General features: G+C 38.0%; 1 protein-coding gene across 7 annotated transcripts in view; it reads left to right on the forward strand.

Annotated features, from left to right (window-relative positions):
• bnc2 (basonuclin zinc finger protein 2) overlaps positions 1 to 16,449 on the forward strand; it is a 275,321-nt gene that overhangs the window by 159,813 nt on the left and 99,059 nt on the right. Inside the window, exon 1 of one of the 7 annotated variants that reach the window (XM_088627001.1) lies at positions 11,165 to 11,345. The exons of the other annotated variants lie outside the window; for them this stretch is intronic. Within the exon in view, the coding sequence (XP_088483127.1) occupies positions 11,334 to 11,345 (12 nt within the window). The 5' untranslated portion in view covers positions 11,165 to 11,333. Of the gene's footprint in view, positions 1 to 11,164; positions 11,346 to 16,449 lie in introns of those variants that run through there. 7 annotated transcript variants of the gene reach the window in all.

Raw genomic sequence — 16,449 nt, forward strand, 5'->3', positions numbered from 1 at the left:
ACTAAAAAAAAAACAGCTAGGTGACACGGTTGGGAAATAAAATTTGCTATCACATGTAAGGCTTTTCCCCCCCCCCAGAGTCATAAACTTGCCTGGTGACAGGTTGAGTTTGATGTACTTAGAGTTCATTGGGACAAGAGTGGCTTATCTGTGCTGTCCTCAAGGAGCTTAGCTCAGCATTGTCACCAGCCTGCTATCTCTCAGGAGATTAGAGCCAGGAGAGTTTTAAAGGAACAGCCACACCAAGACATGTTGGTTAAGACCTCAGGGCTGTGTATGAAGTAGTTGGGGGCAACAGGCAAAAAATCACATCCAGTCTTCAGATCAGAGAAGCCACAATAGCTGCTTCATAGTTAGCAGTAATACAGAACTAGCATGGTAGAGAAAAAAATCTGTGTTCATAGACATTGAAAGGGTACAAGGGGTGCCTCCCCAGGATAATTTGTTTTTCTGTTTTTTCTTAAAGTACTTCTTTCTCTCATTGTATTAGTAGTGAACAGTATTTTGTATTCCATGATGTTTTCTGTACATTTGTCTCATTATATCTTATGGCGTACAATTTTATTAAAGTTGTCTAAGCTCCAGAGGTCCTATTGTGGTGACCGGTTTGTGCTCTTTAAATAAGCGTTGACCAAAGTTCTGGCTTTTTAACTTAGACAAACTACTCTGGAATGTTCTAAAAAAAAACTATCCTTTTGGGATGGGATGGGGATGAGGACCATTAGAGATTTGAAAATAACTTGAAAGACCGTTGAAAGTCGTGGCAAAAGTTCCTGCTTGGTGAAGTTCAGGAGTCCAGGAACATCTGCTTAAATTATGAAAATGAAATTAGAAGGGCCAGGTACAGCAGGACAAGCAAGTCTCTAATAATATATTTGAGATATCTTAATCAGGGAGTACTGCACTGGTTGTAACAATCTTTGGTAGCTATTCCGTTTATTTTGCATGACTACGTACAAGCGACTACATACAAGAGGGCAGTTTAATGTTTTCCTTTAGATTCTGCTGGTGGGGTCCTCTAATTAAATTAGGTCTGCTGTGTTGTTCTAGGCTGTGGTCCTTCACAGAGAGCCTGTGTGGCTCTGGTAGCGGTGGCGGTGGCGGACAAGTGGCAGCACAGCTGGTGGGTGGAAACAATTAAAGCTGTCCCTGCCCAGGATTTAATTCAGATGAGTGAACATCACAGAGCTCCTCCAAACTACCACTAATTAGAGTGTTGGAGCTGTGATAGCATCTTGCCGAGACCACTGGGGAAGCTCTGCCTGCAAACCGAGGAGGAGATTCTCTCTCTCAGCTCTTCAACAGAATAAGGCTCGATTAGCTGAAGAAAAGGGTCCTCAGTACTTTTTTCAGAATCTGGCCTATGATTGCCTGTTACATCAGCCTAAGAAGCCACACAATCATATCACTTGGTTAGAGGGGCAGTGGTTATTGTGAGGAAGCAGAAACTCCTCCTGTATTGTGAAAAAGATGTGACAATAAAACATTCACAAATGTACATTAAAAATAAAATATACATCTTTTTTTTCAAAATTTAGAAAATTAGATCTGTATTCAGAAAATATAGCGCACATGTATATTGCCATCTAAAAAGCACATAAAGTAATTTCTATATTTGCATTCTAACTCATTTAATTATATAGAAACCTGTGATAAATAACTACAGATACAGTAGCTACAGATGTTCTTTTGATCATTGTTTGTCAATCATTGTCATCTTTCCCTTCTTTCACATTGAGAGAATTTTTAGTTGGGAAGTCAGAATTCTTTGATGACTCGATGGTCCACGTCAACAGTTCCTTCTGTGTTTTAAAACTGAGATTCAATAATTGAATATCAGATGGACGGAACCATGAAAATGAATGCAGGACAAGCAAGTTTTTTTCCCAGGTTTGGATGTTTGTTAAAAAACAGTTTTCCAAATATTCAATAGTTACTAATAACGAAAAAACACAAACAGGGTACATCACTTTCAGTCTTTTCTCCGTGGTTAACTGGTGAGAAGTGGGAGACCTACCATGAGATTTCACACACATCACAGCCTACTCCTTCTCCCACATGTGCTCAAAAATTGATCTAGGCAAGGTGAACTTGTATAGCTTTGCTGAAATAACCACTGTGCATTTATGTCAGCTGTAATTTCTGGTGCACACTGACATTTCAGTTTTGAGCTTAAAAAATAAAAATATTCAAATATTATTCTGTCCAAAGTGAAAACAACTGTCATAATATTTGTGAGTTTGCTCTTCTGTCATTTATTTTTGAAGATTCAGCTCCGATGATATACCATAGGTCCTATATTTCTCAAGCCAAATTCTGTGTTAGTGCTACAGAGCAGTGCCACTATTGGCTACACTGATTGTTTTCATAGTTAAGTCACAGAGAGGTGAAATAAAGGAGAAGTTGATTACAGGTTAGAATCATCTCTAGCTCTTTTATAACTTTCTTGTATGGTTTTGTTAATACAATCATATTGGGAGCCACATTACTACTCTTTATGATTCTGATATACCATTGAAGGTTCGATAAGGAGAAGGGTTTGTGTAGGGCTACAGTTTTCCTGCAAGAAGACAGCATGAAACATAAGTCTGTTTCAAACTGACTTATCCTGTAAAGCTGTAGACTGCATGGCTTTCCCTAAGATGTCAAAAGAGAAAACGGAGCTTTGTGTCTTTAATTTCCCTTTTCTTTTGAAGAAAAAGCCCCAGAACTTCCTCTTGGATGCTGAGCTCTGCAGTCCAGGAAACAAGCGGCTTAAACAAACAATCCTGCAAGGAGAGTCGTGTCCTTCTATGAAGTTTGCCCTCTCTCTCTTTCTCTTTGTCCACTGGCAGAGGCCATCAGAGGTGTGTACTTGCAGAAAAAAACATAAAGCTAAAAAGCCCGGTAAACTAATCAATGCATCTCCCCCTAACGACCTGTGAAAACAAAGCAATAAAAACCAGGCCAGTGTTTATCTTGGCCAAAACAACACTGCGATAAGACATGTTGCTGATTACCAAGCAGGAGCCAAGTTAGTAGTGTAGTGGACCTTCAGCTACTCTGAAGCACGGATGTCAAAGCTGCCTCACAGATAAGAAAAAGTTTTCCCTCAGTATGCTGTCGTCAGTCCTGTCGCTTAGTGTGGGGTGGGACACTTTGTAGACGTAAATGGCACACCATTTTACAACCCAAATCCCTGACATTTCCTGGCTAGTTTTGTGCCCTGAGAGACAAGAGAAGAAAAATGAAAAACTCGATTGCAAATGGATATGTGGTCCAGAGTACTGTATGTTTCAGCTTTAGATTGTATTACATGTTCTGTTACTTGTGATACATATTTAGAAGTATGTAGTACAGGCTTGTACCATACCAAAAACTAAAAAAGAATGAATAAGAAACAAATATTTCAGCGGCAAAGCTTGGAAAGACCGAAGAAAGAAAATATAAAGATGAGAAGGGGGGGGGGGGTGAAATATGAAATATACAGTAAGTTGATGTAAATGAGGCATTGGACTAGTTCCATTGGAGGTGTCGACGGTAGCAATCTGCAAATGTATGGAGAGATTAGAAAGAGAGTCATCTGGAGGAGTATGTGACCCAACTTAAGGAATGTCCTTATGGTGCAGGAGCTTTTGAAACACTATGAAAGGACTCAAACAGCAAAGTTCAGTGGAATAATCTGGCTGGCTGGGAGTGGCAAAATGGGGAACCTGAGCCTTTTTCCTACTGTCTGTTAAGATATTTGAAGGTATGAGAAACCACTGACATTGAGCCACAAATACTAAAGTTATGTTTTTAAAATGTTCTTTTCAGCTTGTACAAAGTGACAGAAAAGGAGAAGAGTTGTATGTTCTAAATGTTAAATAGAGAGTATGTATGTAACTCTGTACATAACATTTTTTATGTACAGCGATGAAAGTGTCCTACAGTTCTTTTAATTTTTAAAAAAAGTTTTAGTTGTAATTGGGCAGTGCAGAATTCTGGAAATCTAATAGAAACTTCAGGGAGATGTTTGCTTTTTTGGCATCTGAGAACTTCTAAATCTACTGTCTTTATGCTCCTTGATTCTTGTACTGTCATTACCAAGAAACATGTATTTTACTTCCTAATTCATGCATACAAATCTAAATTCTAGATAAAAAAAACAGAGAAAACATAGGCATAAAGATTTTGTAGACTGTTTCTGTCAAGAAACATGTCATGATTGTCATACATTTTGGTTAACGTTAAAAGTCAAGTCTTTGCTAATTAAAACAAAGGTCATAGTCTCTATCAAGCCGAGGACCTGGTGGAAGAATGCGTTAAAAATATACTGACACCAATTTGGAGAGGTTTCTGGCTGAGATTATGATGCTTATATAATTCTTGCACTGTTTTGTTATTAACAAATGGGATTCATTTCTGAGGACGATCTTGTCGGTAATCTGCAATTGTATGCATAACTGCAGGTGACATCGTAATAGTTAGTGCTAATGCCATCAGGATGGTAGTTAACTAAGAATGCTGAGAACTTTTCGTTGCTTGATGCTTGAGGGCATCTTCAGTGACTGAGTATGTCTCTGTCTCATCTTGTGTTCTTTAGTGGTCTTGTATTGCACATATAGAGAATAGACTGCAATCATAAAAAATGCATGTCCTAGCCTGCTGCTTTGGAATGGATGTGTTTTCTATACCCAAGGCATCAGTATGTTAATAGAGTTGTCTTTTAATGAAAAAAAGAATATTATACTTCATAAACACAGAAATTTAGTTATGTTTTACAAATATAAAATAATTCACTAATTGAAATCCAAAAGAACAAAACAGAGATATCAAGATATCACTGCAACTTTTTTTTCACTCTTAATCTAAGGCCTTTTCACGGTTGTCTCTTTATATTGTCACAGAACTGCAACCTAAAACCTTCTGTTAATGCAGTTCGCTGTTCTGGCTGTGTGGAAACAGTGCAGCCTGACGAAATCTGCCACAGTTTATTGTGGGAGGAGTTTGCTCTCCAGTTCAGACAAAGGGCAGAGTGGGGTCAGGTGTTAGTCAACCTCTTCACACATGCACACTCAGACTGAGGTCACTCCACACCCTCACAAACTGTGGTCCTGCTGGCTTAGGTTGTAGACAATAATGGAAAAAACACAGGGCCTACTCCTTCTTTCCTTCAGTTAGTGCTCATCCCTGACCTCCAGCATAAAGATTTTCCAGATGCCATTGAAAATCCCATCTTGACCTCTCGTAGGGTGACCCTTTGCCCTCTTTTCCTCTTAGACTGTAAAGGATCTGCGTCAGTTTGAACGGTCATAGAGTGCAGGCCAGTGTAACAATCAGATTCTGTATTCCTGCTCTGTCTTTCAGATTGACTACAGACGAGTCTGTGAATTACTGTCTGTCGTTTTACTAGAGCTTATTAGGCTGATAAATGGAGGCAGTTGCCCCATGATTTGATGGTCATTGCAAATTGTGCCACAATTTGCTTGTGTGTGCATTACTTCTCTCTACCCCCCTGTTTTTAATGGTTACTGTTCAGTACATGCATACAGATACCAGTTTTAACCTGAATGAATCAATTCTTTAATTTCAAGTTGTAGGGGTGGAATAGGATTAAGGGTATAAATCATATTGAATGGGTTGATTGAGGGACAGCTGCTGTGAAATGATATATTGTATTTAAGCATCCAACTTTAAAATGATGTTGTGTTTAAGAATTTGTCCTTTAAAAAGACCAAAACAGCATTAAGTTTATATACTGTACTTAAGATAAAAATGTCAACACGGATCATTATGCAGTGACACACTGAGAGTTGTTGCAGAATACTCTGAATTCTCATTTTGTCTGAAATGACAGAAATCAAACAACAATGCGTATCATGTAAATGGATACAGCTGTCACAGCTGTTTCACTGTGGTCTGCATTTTGGGATGAAAATATTTTTTCCTTTACCATTAAAGCTGAGTACAAGCTCAGTCAGCAGCAGAACATTACACAAATCTCTGTTCATGTTAGAAATAAACTTTAAGCTTTTTTCTCAGTGACTTTGCCCCTGTATATTCAGACAGTATATTATGCTGGGCATTTACATTTATATACTGTAACTATTTAAAGTGAGGTTTTAGGATATGATAAGGCAAAGATAAGGATTCAGACAGATGTTGACTATTTAATAATTGTAGGTACCACTGCAACTCCTCAACACTCCTGGAAAAAACTGCAAAGTTGATAGATCAATTACTAATGGTCTCAAGACAAACTTTATTTGTTCATTTTTTTACTTTGGTATTTGATTTTTTTTTTGACTGCAGTGATACTTTTGGGCAACTTTATAGTGTGTATGTATGTCTGCCAACCTTTTCAGTTATTTGCTTTAGGCAGTTCGCTCAAGCATCTTTCCCACATCTGTAGCATTAAAGACACAGGCGGCTGTTAGTGCAGTACAAGGACCTGGCAGGCGTCACTTCTGCCTGACAGAGAGAAAAGGAGTGTGAATCTTGTGGCAGGCTTGTATTTTCACTGAGGGCCAATGAGCAGTTGAGTAGTGTGAAAAAGACTTTGGAGGGACTGCAGGTCTTGACACATGATGCCTTCAGCGCTGTGTCTGCAGTGTCCGCCTCTTTCTTCCGGGGCTTTGAAATCCGGAGAAGGAATATGCTGTGCCAGCGCTGATGGCTTTCAGTGAAGGAAATGACAGACTTTGAGCTGGACTGGGAAGGATAATATCAAGGATATTATTCTACATATCCAATGGCACTTAAAAAAGCAGACTGCCAAATCCCAGACATGCTGTAGATGAGTAGGCCAATCTGGCTGGCTATGAAGTCAATGAGAATGACTTTCCATCACTACAGTTAGCCATACCTGGGGCAAGATGCTACTATAACTAGGAGCTTTATTGACAAGAACATTCTAGAAACACAGGACGTTTAGTAGTAGTTTTGTTTTAATCAGATGCTTCGGATGTGTGTTCCTTCCAATGTGTGTTCCTTCCAGATGTCTTAAATCTGTTTTATCGAGCATTAATTTGCTTGTGTTGTTAACTACCTAAGCACCAGGTCGAGATTCCAGAAAGCGAAAATGAAAAAAAAAATGAGGAGGAATCATTTCAAATAATTGTATTTAAAACTACAGTTATTTGAAACACTGGAATTTGTCAGCTTTAAAAAAGACTAATGATCTTTTATCCACATCAATGGGATCTCTAAAAGGGAAATTTATGTTTGTCTATTCCTGCAGACTGCTTTCTTTCCACCCTTGTAACCTGTATTCAAGCCTGCCAAGATTCTCAATCAGGTTCTCAACCACAGAATTGTCCTTTCAGACGTTTTCTGTCTGCAGTACAGGGTTTTTATTATTCACGCCAGTTCATTTTGGTTGCCTGTAAGAAATGACAAGGAAAGAAAACACAAGCTCCTGGTTAATAAACAGGAAGATATATATTGCAATATACAGCATTCCCCAGAGTGAAATAAAATATTAAAATATTTGGAGCCTGTTTTACAACATATATAGCTAATTACTTTTAAATCAGCTAAACGGAAGCAAACTGATGGATGTTTATGAGATAAAAGTCTGAAAATAAATAAGGGTGAATAGTAAAACAACGGTGTTGGTAAACAATTTAATTATTTTATACTCATGTTTCTGACATTTTGTAGACATAAGTAATTAATTTTGTCTTTCTATTGGTAAATTCCAAAGAGCCCAATTATCGTCCGTAACGTTGCTGCACAAAGTAAAATACATATTATATTTAATGCTGTGGGAATATTCAAATTACTTCCCTTCATTATACAAATATCTAAGCAAAGTCTTCACAGGGGGCTGACAAGATAGGAATCAAGCCACCAGAAAAACTGTGACTAAAAACTAAATTAGCCACCCTGGGATTCGTTGCCTATATGTTTTTGTTGGCGAGGGGAGTGGCTTTAGGGCTTTTAGAGAAACATCACTTCAGAAACAAGGGCTGCACGTCCCATATCGTCATGAATTCTGTGCAGCTGCAAACACTTTCTCTACATTCTGCACTCCTGTCAGCACTCGGATGAAGCACTTTTGTTCAGAACCTTTTCTTCGCTAACAAGAGTGCCGGAATCACCAGTAGCAGTGACAACTCTAACCACGATGAGATGGCCTGTGATTGGTTATTTCGGATGTTTTACTAATCACTGACTGGCTGCTTCGGTATCTGTGCTCTTGCTGTGTGTTAAAATGAACAGTGGGAAACTTCAGATACAAATGTCAAGGTATCCATCAACAAAAATTGATGGTACCTATTGTATTAGTGATAATGTCTGAAGATTATAAACCTTTGACATAGCCAAGCTAACAATATTTATTCATATAAGCTTGGTGTAATCGATGTGGTTTTGTGCATAGTTAAATTCATTTGGAGAAATATGCCAGACATAACTTTTTTTCTGCCCCAGATCCCAAGTGTTTTTAGAATCCCTGTGTATATTTAAAAACCATTACCATTTTGTTGCAGGAATCTGGCTTGAAATCAGGCAGGAATCTCTTTTTAACAGCAGAACAGACACTATAAAGTGATTTGTCTGAGTTATTTGTAACGTGGATTTATTTCACTATTGTGTGAACAGATTTTTCTTTTTCACACCTCCCATGAATGTTTTTTTTATTTAGTTGGTAAATTTAGAACTTAGAATTGCCAATGATTTTGTTATAACCGCTTGATTTGCAATAGAAAATAGCTGCCTTAGAAATGCTGGTCAAAGTTGGCAAAGGACATGACCCAGGCTCGAACCCACGATCATAGTGCTCATCATGTGGTCTGGTGAATGCCTTTATCAGATGAGCCACTCCAAAGGCCCCATATGTGCTTTTTAATGAAGGCAGTAGGATCTCACAGCTAACTGGCATTTGGCTGAGTTCTCCTTTTAGGTAAACTCTATGAAGAATATTTTGTCAAAGGAAACCATATGTAGAAACATGATTAAAACTTAGCTTTGTCCTCCCAGTGGGTCCCCTTATAGAAATAACCTTAAGTTATCTGTACAAATTTATCATACCTCTATAAAAACCTCTAGATTATAAAGAGAGCTAGGACATTTCTGTATCAATTAATAGGTTATTTTCATAAGGGGCGGTAAACTAACAGCATAGGTTTCTGCTGTGTTGTTTTTCAAAACAAAACCTGTTGCTGCCATGCATGCATGTGTACATTTTGTGTGTGTGTGTGTGTATTTGTGTGTGCAAGAAGAGTTTGTTTTGTTTTTCCCTTAGTTCAGCACATCTGAGAGAATTTTCTGGAACTTTGGAGCCCTGTCAAAACAAAGATGGCTGAACTGTTTGAAAGGGACAGGCCTGAAACAGAGGCAGAGAAAAACGAGCCCCTGAGAAGGCAGCTGGAAATATATAGCTTGTGGTTTCCCAGTACAGCTGCTTTCAGATGTGTCGGCCTTGTTGTGCACTGGTTCCATTGCCAAGGCGAGAGTGTCACAGCTGGTAATACTTACTGCCTTTGCGGTAAAGTGTGTGATTCATTAGCTAGAACTGTGTGTTTTGCACCAGTTCTGGTCATGTTATTGTTAGGATGTGGTAAAATCATAAATATGGGATGCAGGATTCGAGGGAAATATGTGACTCGTTAACTCCGGGCCACTGCTTGTTTCTCATGATAGCACGGCAATAAAAAAAGTCTGTCACAATTTGTAGTGCTAATGACTTAATCCTGCAAAAGCTGGAAGACATACAAACATCCGTCAATGGCTTTATTATTACAGCATCCCATCTGATTGAATTGCATGAAACCTAGAAAATACACTGGCAATCGTTTTTCCAATTGATTGCATTGCATAGGCAATGGAGATTCTGGCAGGGATTCCATCCAGTCTTGTGGACTCTTTCCTTTGCTCTTTAACTCTTCAGGTATATAGACTTCACAGTCTGTAAAAGATAAGTCATCTGGGGCTCTTATTTTCTTCCACAGCACTGTAATGATAAAAAAACTGATTGTACTTTAATAAGGTCAAAAATATGTGTTGGGAGCACAGCCTAAAATTTCACCTGCTTAATTTTTGCCTTTTCATCTCAAACAGTATGTAACTTAACATTTCAGTCTTCTGAAATATTTTAGAAAATAATTTTTACAAGTAATGTTTGTCAGATGGTGTTTCGTTCTAGGTTTTTTGCTTCATTAGTATCTTCTAATTCTTGTTGTGTACAACTCCTCATAGTTTCCTTTTGGATCATTTTCCGTGACAATCTACAGGACAAGAAAAAAAATCATTCCTTAATCAAACAGAGTGGAACAAGATGGGGGGAAATCTTGTACAAATGCACCACTAACACTTAACTGTGTGCTTTTGCTCATTAAATGCTAATTTGATCTCCTCTGCCCCTTCTTGTGATCATGGAGTCATTGCTGGCATCACTACAAAGTACTTTCGTACACTTTAGTATATTATAGCCTGTCAGCCCTAAACCTAGCAGATCCTTCATCTGTACAAACTCTAAACTCGGCAGTGCTTGCTAAATCTACATTTCTACTTAAATGTACCTGCATACATACTTAGGGGTCCTGTGCCATGAAAATGGAGCCTAGAAAACAGAAGTGCTTGTATAGTTGAATTCGACTAAGTAGACCCAAGACTCTCAATAGATACTGATAAATACAAACGAGAGGACATAGGTCATAGAAAAAGGCAAAGCTGCGCTGTTGAAATGCAAGGAATTAGCACATGAGTATTGCCCATATGCTTGCATAATGAAATGATCTCTTTTTAATTAATTAAATTAATCAGTGCAGGCTCAATGGATGAATATCTGGTTGGGTTGTGGCTCATGCAAAGCACATTATTGTAGTTTTGAACAACAAAGTTTGTTTTTAGCAATTTGGGATGCTTAGTTATTGCAATAGCTTTCTAAAACCCACTCAGCGCCCTTAGAGTGGAGTGCGTGCATGCCTCGGTTAAGAGAAAAGTGCCTCCTCACACTACAGCCTACAGTACAGTATGTAGGTCTCACAGAGACTCCGGTGAATAGAAATGCAGGAGGTGGAGGAGCATGGAAGGCACTGCTGAGAAGCCACTGCTCTGTCGCAATGTGTCCCTACTCTGTCTGACCTGTGGCACTGAAGTTGTCTTCCCTCCACTTCAGCCCAATATCTGTGAACTTTGTCAGCGTGATAAAGAGCACACGCAGGAGTGGACTTTCTCTCGCTCTCTGTCAGCGCAGTACTCCAAGAGGCACAGGCACAGTTGTCTCTGCAGCAGTGGAGATACAAAGCACTTGCACAGAGACATGCAGCGCTTATAAAGTCTAGCATTGTGAAGGAAAGACTCATCCAAGAATCATCCTATAGCTTTTGGGAACTTCAGCGTCTGATGTTAGAATACAGTTGCTAGTTATGGAAAGTGAGGTAAAAAACATTCAAGAAATACTGTATATAATCAGAAACATTTTTGTTTTCTGTATGTGTGTGACTGCTTCGTAGTAAATGTATACTTTTAAATGTTATCAGCATGCGCATCTTAAATCCATGGGTGAAGGATTGTATCTTTTGTAGAAGCAGATGCTTCTTTTTCTTTTTTCAGTTTCTTAGACATGACTCAGCAACTAATATGTTGTGTATTTTCTTTTTGCTTTTCAGTATGAAATTATCTTTATTTCTTCTCATTCTACTTATATTACTCCATAGTGTTTTAGACCATGTGTGTGTGAATGTGTATAGTTTACATTGTTGAACCTAACGTAGACTGCATGTATTGAAAGGTGTACGGTTTGTTTTCAAGAATTGCACAGTTCTGTTAAGAGATGGTCAAAGAGACATTTATGTTGTGAAACTGGTTACCTTCTGTGTTACAAAGTATACATTTTTGCTTGCTTGGACAAAAAATATCTAAAAAGAGAGAAAGGTTTATCACAGTGAGACTAATGGAGAGCTTTGATTTTGTTTATTTTATACTGTATCTGTATGTATCTGCAAATAATAGAAATTGTTGTCTAACAGCGTTTCTGCTCAATGATCAAAGACTGAAAGCAGGGGAGAGCTCTGAAGCTGAATTTTTCATGACAGGGAAGAAGATTGAGATTGGTGAGGCAGTAATGGTGTGAGTGACACCAATGAATTAATTGATCATTTCTTATTTGTAAATCACTCCCTGAAATGTTAAGAGTAACATTCAAAAACCAAAACCTGTTTTTCCTCAGCTGCTGTCCATAACCAGCCCTTGAAGTAACTTATTACTGCAACATACAGTACTTCTTTACATAAAGTATGTACTATTTTACTTAATTGAGTTGCAACTCATGCTCAGTTTTGAAAATAAAAGGCAAGAGAGTTTATAGAAGTATAAAACAGGATTTTTACAAAACATTTTTAGTTTTTTTAAAGAAGTTTTTCTTTAAAATCTCATTTAAGTCATACTTTGACCTACAATGCTTGATAAATCTCGACCACTTTTTGTTTATTGTTAATAAAGACTACCTAAAATTAAATTAAAAGTTCAAAATTCTGAAAACACAGAGAGTAAATGAGGAAATATAGAAACTAGCTTATGGTTTCCCCTTAGAATAAACTGCTCTTTCAAGCTTTGGCACAAACTAGCCCCCTCCTCAAACTGTCTTGGCAACTTCTGGTTTGATTTAATCGCATGGACTCCTTACTCTGTTGCTGATCGTGGGTGGGACGTGGCCAGCAATGTTGTGACAACATGTTATATTGAATGTGAATGGAATAGTCATAACTGAGGTGTGTTTGTGATCTTTTTCTTTACATTAAAATATTACACAATTGTGATGTACGATATTTAAACCCCCATTTTCATGCATAATTCTAATTCTGTATAATGATCAAAACAAGGGACATTAATCAGATCCCTTTCTGACCAACTTTAAGCTTCCAGTTCTCTTTTCCTTTATGGTCTCATAAAGACTGAGAATGTGTCTTAAACAGAGGAACAACACAGAGGGTTAAGACTGCTTCTGGGCCCCAGTGTCCTTCTACACTTGTCTGTAATCAGCACTGAGCCACAAGACCTCCTGTGAAATGAGGAGTTTACTTTCCTTCGCATTAACTTAGTCTATTAGCGCTCAATCTCATTGCGGTGGAGGTGCTTCCTAGAGAAGTCGATAATATTGCGCATGTTTGCTCTCTGACTAATGCATTTACAGTAAAGTGGAAGAGAGCAGATGTGCTGCTGCTGAAGAGCCTCTGACCTTTATTCCCTAGGCCTTGCTTGGACTGTCTTAAGGATTTCGCTCCCTCCCTGCTTATCTCTCCACACAAAGACATCTTCATATTCTGCAAAAGGAATTCATAGAAAAAGTAACATAACAAAGTGTATCCCCCTCTCTATCTATATACAGTATACAGTGTATTTGCACAAAGGACATACACAGAGGTATTTATATACTATATGCTCATTTCCTCATGTCTGTGTGAGAAAGGGAAGACTAATCAGTGCAGGTGGCCTTAATTCTTGGGAGTTGCTCTGTATCGTTAGAAGCAGAGATATCAGTATTACAGAGTACAGTAATGGGTGTGTAGTCAAAGATGTCTACTGTCTAAGCAGGAAGCATTTAAAAAAATATGTCTTTATTTTAGATTAATATGGCACAGTTGTTTAGTACGTGTGCCATTTTACCAAGATTTCACTCTGCTTTTACCACATACTGTATATTATGCCTTTACAATGACCAAGATTTTACAGTAACAGAATATGCACAAAATGTGCTTTTCACTACACTCTATTATAAAAAATGCTGATCTACTGAATAAATGTTAATGTATCCTTATTCATATTCTTTCTTTTTAAACTTCATATACAGTACTGTATGTACTGTACATAAGTTCATATGTGTCTAAATTGTGTATTGTACTCAGTAATAATATTTGTGTTAAAGAATATCCTGGTTTTCTCATTCACTGAATTCTTTATCCACACATCTGTCGGTCATATGGGTGGAATATATCTGTTCTTTAACAAACAACATCACGGTGACTAAAAGGATGAAAGGCATCATAGGAGCTGAGTTACTACTTCATAAATGCAATCTACTTATCACTCCACCCCTTTGTAGTACCATTTAACGATTTAAATGGGCTAAAAGTCAGCATTTCCTCACTGTGTCAATCAGGTCCATATTTCCCAAAGCACAAGCATGATTTGAGATATGATGGATTTTAGGCATAAGTAAGTGTAATAAATCATTTTCAAAGAGGGCACCAAGACCACTTGTGCTGCTTATTTTATTCATATGACTTTAAATAGTACTAGCACCTGATACAAGACTGAATTGGGTTGTGCTAACTTCTTACCCACCAAAGACATAGACTGCATATGGAATATTGGGCATTAATATTAAAATACAAAGGAAAATGTATTGCATTGCATTTGTGATTACAATGCCAAGGAACAATTCATTGTGAGCAAATGAAAACATTTCATTGGCCAAACAGTTTAGTGACAGTGACTAAGTTGTTCACCATTTTATTCGTCACAAATTGTGAACATTTGAATAGACAGACTGACAATCAGACAAACAGCTAAATAGATCAACAAGCAGCATTACTTCATCTCCAAATCAAATCTCCAAAGCTAAGCAAGTCTGAGCTTAGTTGGCTAGGTAGATGGATTGTAGCATTTGAAGTACCATGGCCAGTACTGAGATAATCAGGTTGCTGCTGCACGTGGAGCTGGCAAACCAGTAGTACACTCTTCCCTTGAATCAGCATTTCTGAAAACCAACGGCTCTGTATGATGAGAGTGGACACTGTGCTTTAGGTGGAGCCATCCTTATGATGACACGTCAAACCGAGGCCCTGAATCCTTTGTTTTTAAAGACCATGGCAGGTTTAGAATGCATAGGAGTGTCAACTCATCCTGGCTAAAGTCTACTCTGGTCATGTTCAGTCAGCCCTTCCTGATGATCACCCTTAATTCAATTGGTGACACTACTTCACGCCTTCCTACCTGATATGCTTGTTTGTTGTAATGGGGCTGTTGACACTTAAAACGCTGTTACACATTATGTAGGTGGTGGCTGCTCTTCAGTGGCCCCTTCCTATATGTGAATTGCTTTGAGATCCTTAAAGATGAAAAACAAGGAAGCATTTATATTAATCAGACAGATTTGCCATAGGCTTGATGTACGTAATGGACAAAGCCTACTATCGTATAATCAAAAAAGCCTTCACAATACGTTTGTGATTAGACAACACTGACTTACTGGATGTTCTACTCTGAGTCAAAAAAGTTAGGAAGATTTTTATTTTGTTATACAAAGTTTCACTGAGATTGTAATGAGATTTTGCTTTTCATAAAAGTGTGTATGAGCTCTTTATTAGCTAGTGTTTTGGGCTCAATATTAGTTCTTTAAAAATATTCCAGTGTACTTTGGAGATGAACTGTATAACTTCCACCTAGGCCTGATGTAATAGAGGCAAAGATGGAGCCTCATGTTGTTTATTCCACAGTTTCATGCATAGCAAATTCAAGATGACACAGTCATGCAAATCTGCAGCCTTTTTTTCTACTGTGTTTTAATGGGAAATGATCTGGAGAGTTCTGGCATGAAAGGGGTTAAGCCTTCTCAGAAAATGCAATTCTGTCTGGTTTCAGCTTTTTAGTAATTGAAGCTTTATGAGCATGTTTCGGATCAGCAGTTAGTGGAACTTGAACAAGAGTCAAACTCTTGGTATTTGGAGGCAAATTAGTTCTACAGTATGCAGATATGTTTCACTGGCTCAGTTCCTGTACATTAAAGCAGCTAATATGGACAAAATGCCTTTAACGTGTGTGGTGATTAGAAACTCCGATGTGTGTGGTTAGTAATTGGAAAACATTTTCCAGGGGAGTACCAGGGCTTTTAGGTAGAGAGACATGCCTTTCTTTTATATTTTCATAATGTGGGTCCAGAGAGAAAATTAGAAAAAAAAACTAAACAATAAAAAAACTCTGTGCAGTTAAAAAAGAGACTGATTGGCAGGTGAGCAGAGTGCCCCCACTCTGCTAATTTTATTAGCATTATTTTCTGCAGACTCAATTCATTTTTCTTTGCCAGTGTGAGGTATCGTAAAACATCCAGTGCAGCTGCCAGGCCTCAGAAAACCAAACTTTTTTTTTCATTTATGTATATCCTGTATGTCTTTTGCTCATTCTTTCTCTTTTTCTCACAACACATAGATACTGTATAGCACACATTTATGCAGGTTTTTGCATAAGAAAGCATAGACTTTTAACCACAGTAAAGCAGTCCAGCAAATGAAATTTTGATCACTCATTGCAGGGGACATTTCAATTAACAGAAACTGGATTACACTGTGAAACAGCTTGACATTTTTTTAAAAATTGTTCGTCGTCTTTTTCATATTGCTACTCCTAGCTATATACTTTAGATTACATCAAGTGCCTCTACCTCATATAGGCCAAACCTTGCCTTGTCCTCACCCTGGCCCCAACTCTACCCCCTACTCTCTTCTCTTGCATAGGTGAATGTAATTGAGCCTGGCGTTGTCCAAA

The sequence above is a fragment of the Lepisosteus platostomus genome, chromosome 1 (genome assembly GCF_059453375.1).
Source record: "Lepisosteus platostomus isolate fLepPlt1 chromosome 1, fLepPlt1.hap1, whole genome shotgun sequence".
NCBI classification, from domain to species: Eukaryota; Metazoa; Chordata; class Actinopteri; order Semionotiformes; family Lepisosteidae; genus Lepisosteus; species Lepisosteus platostomus.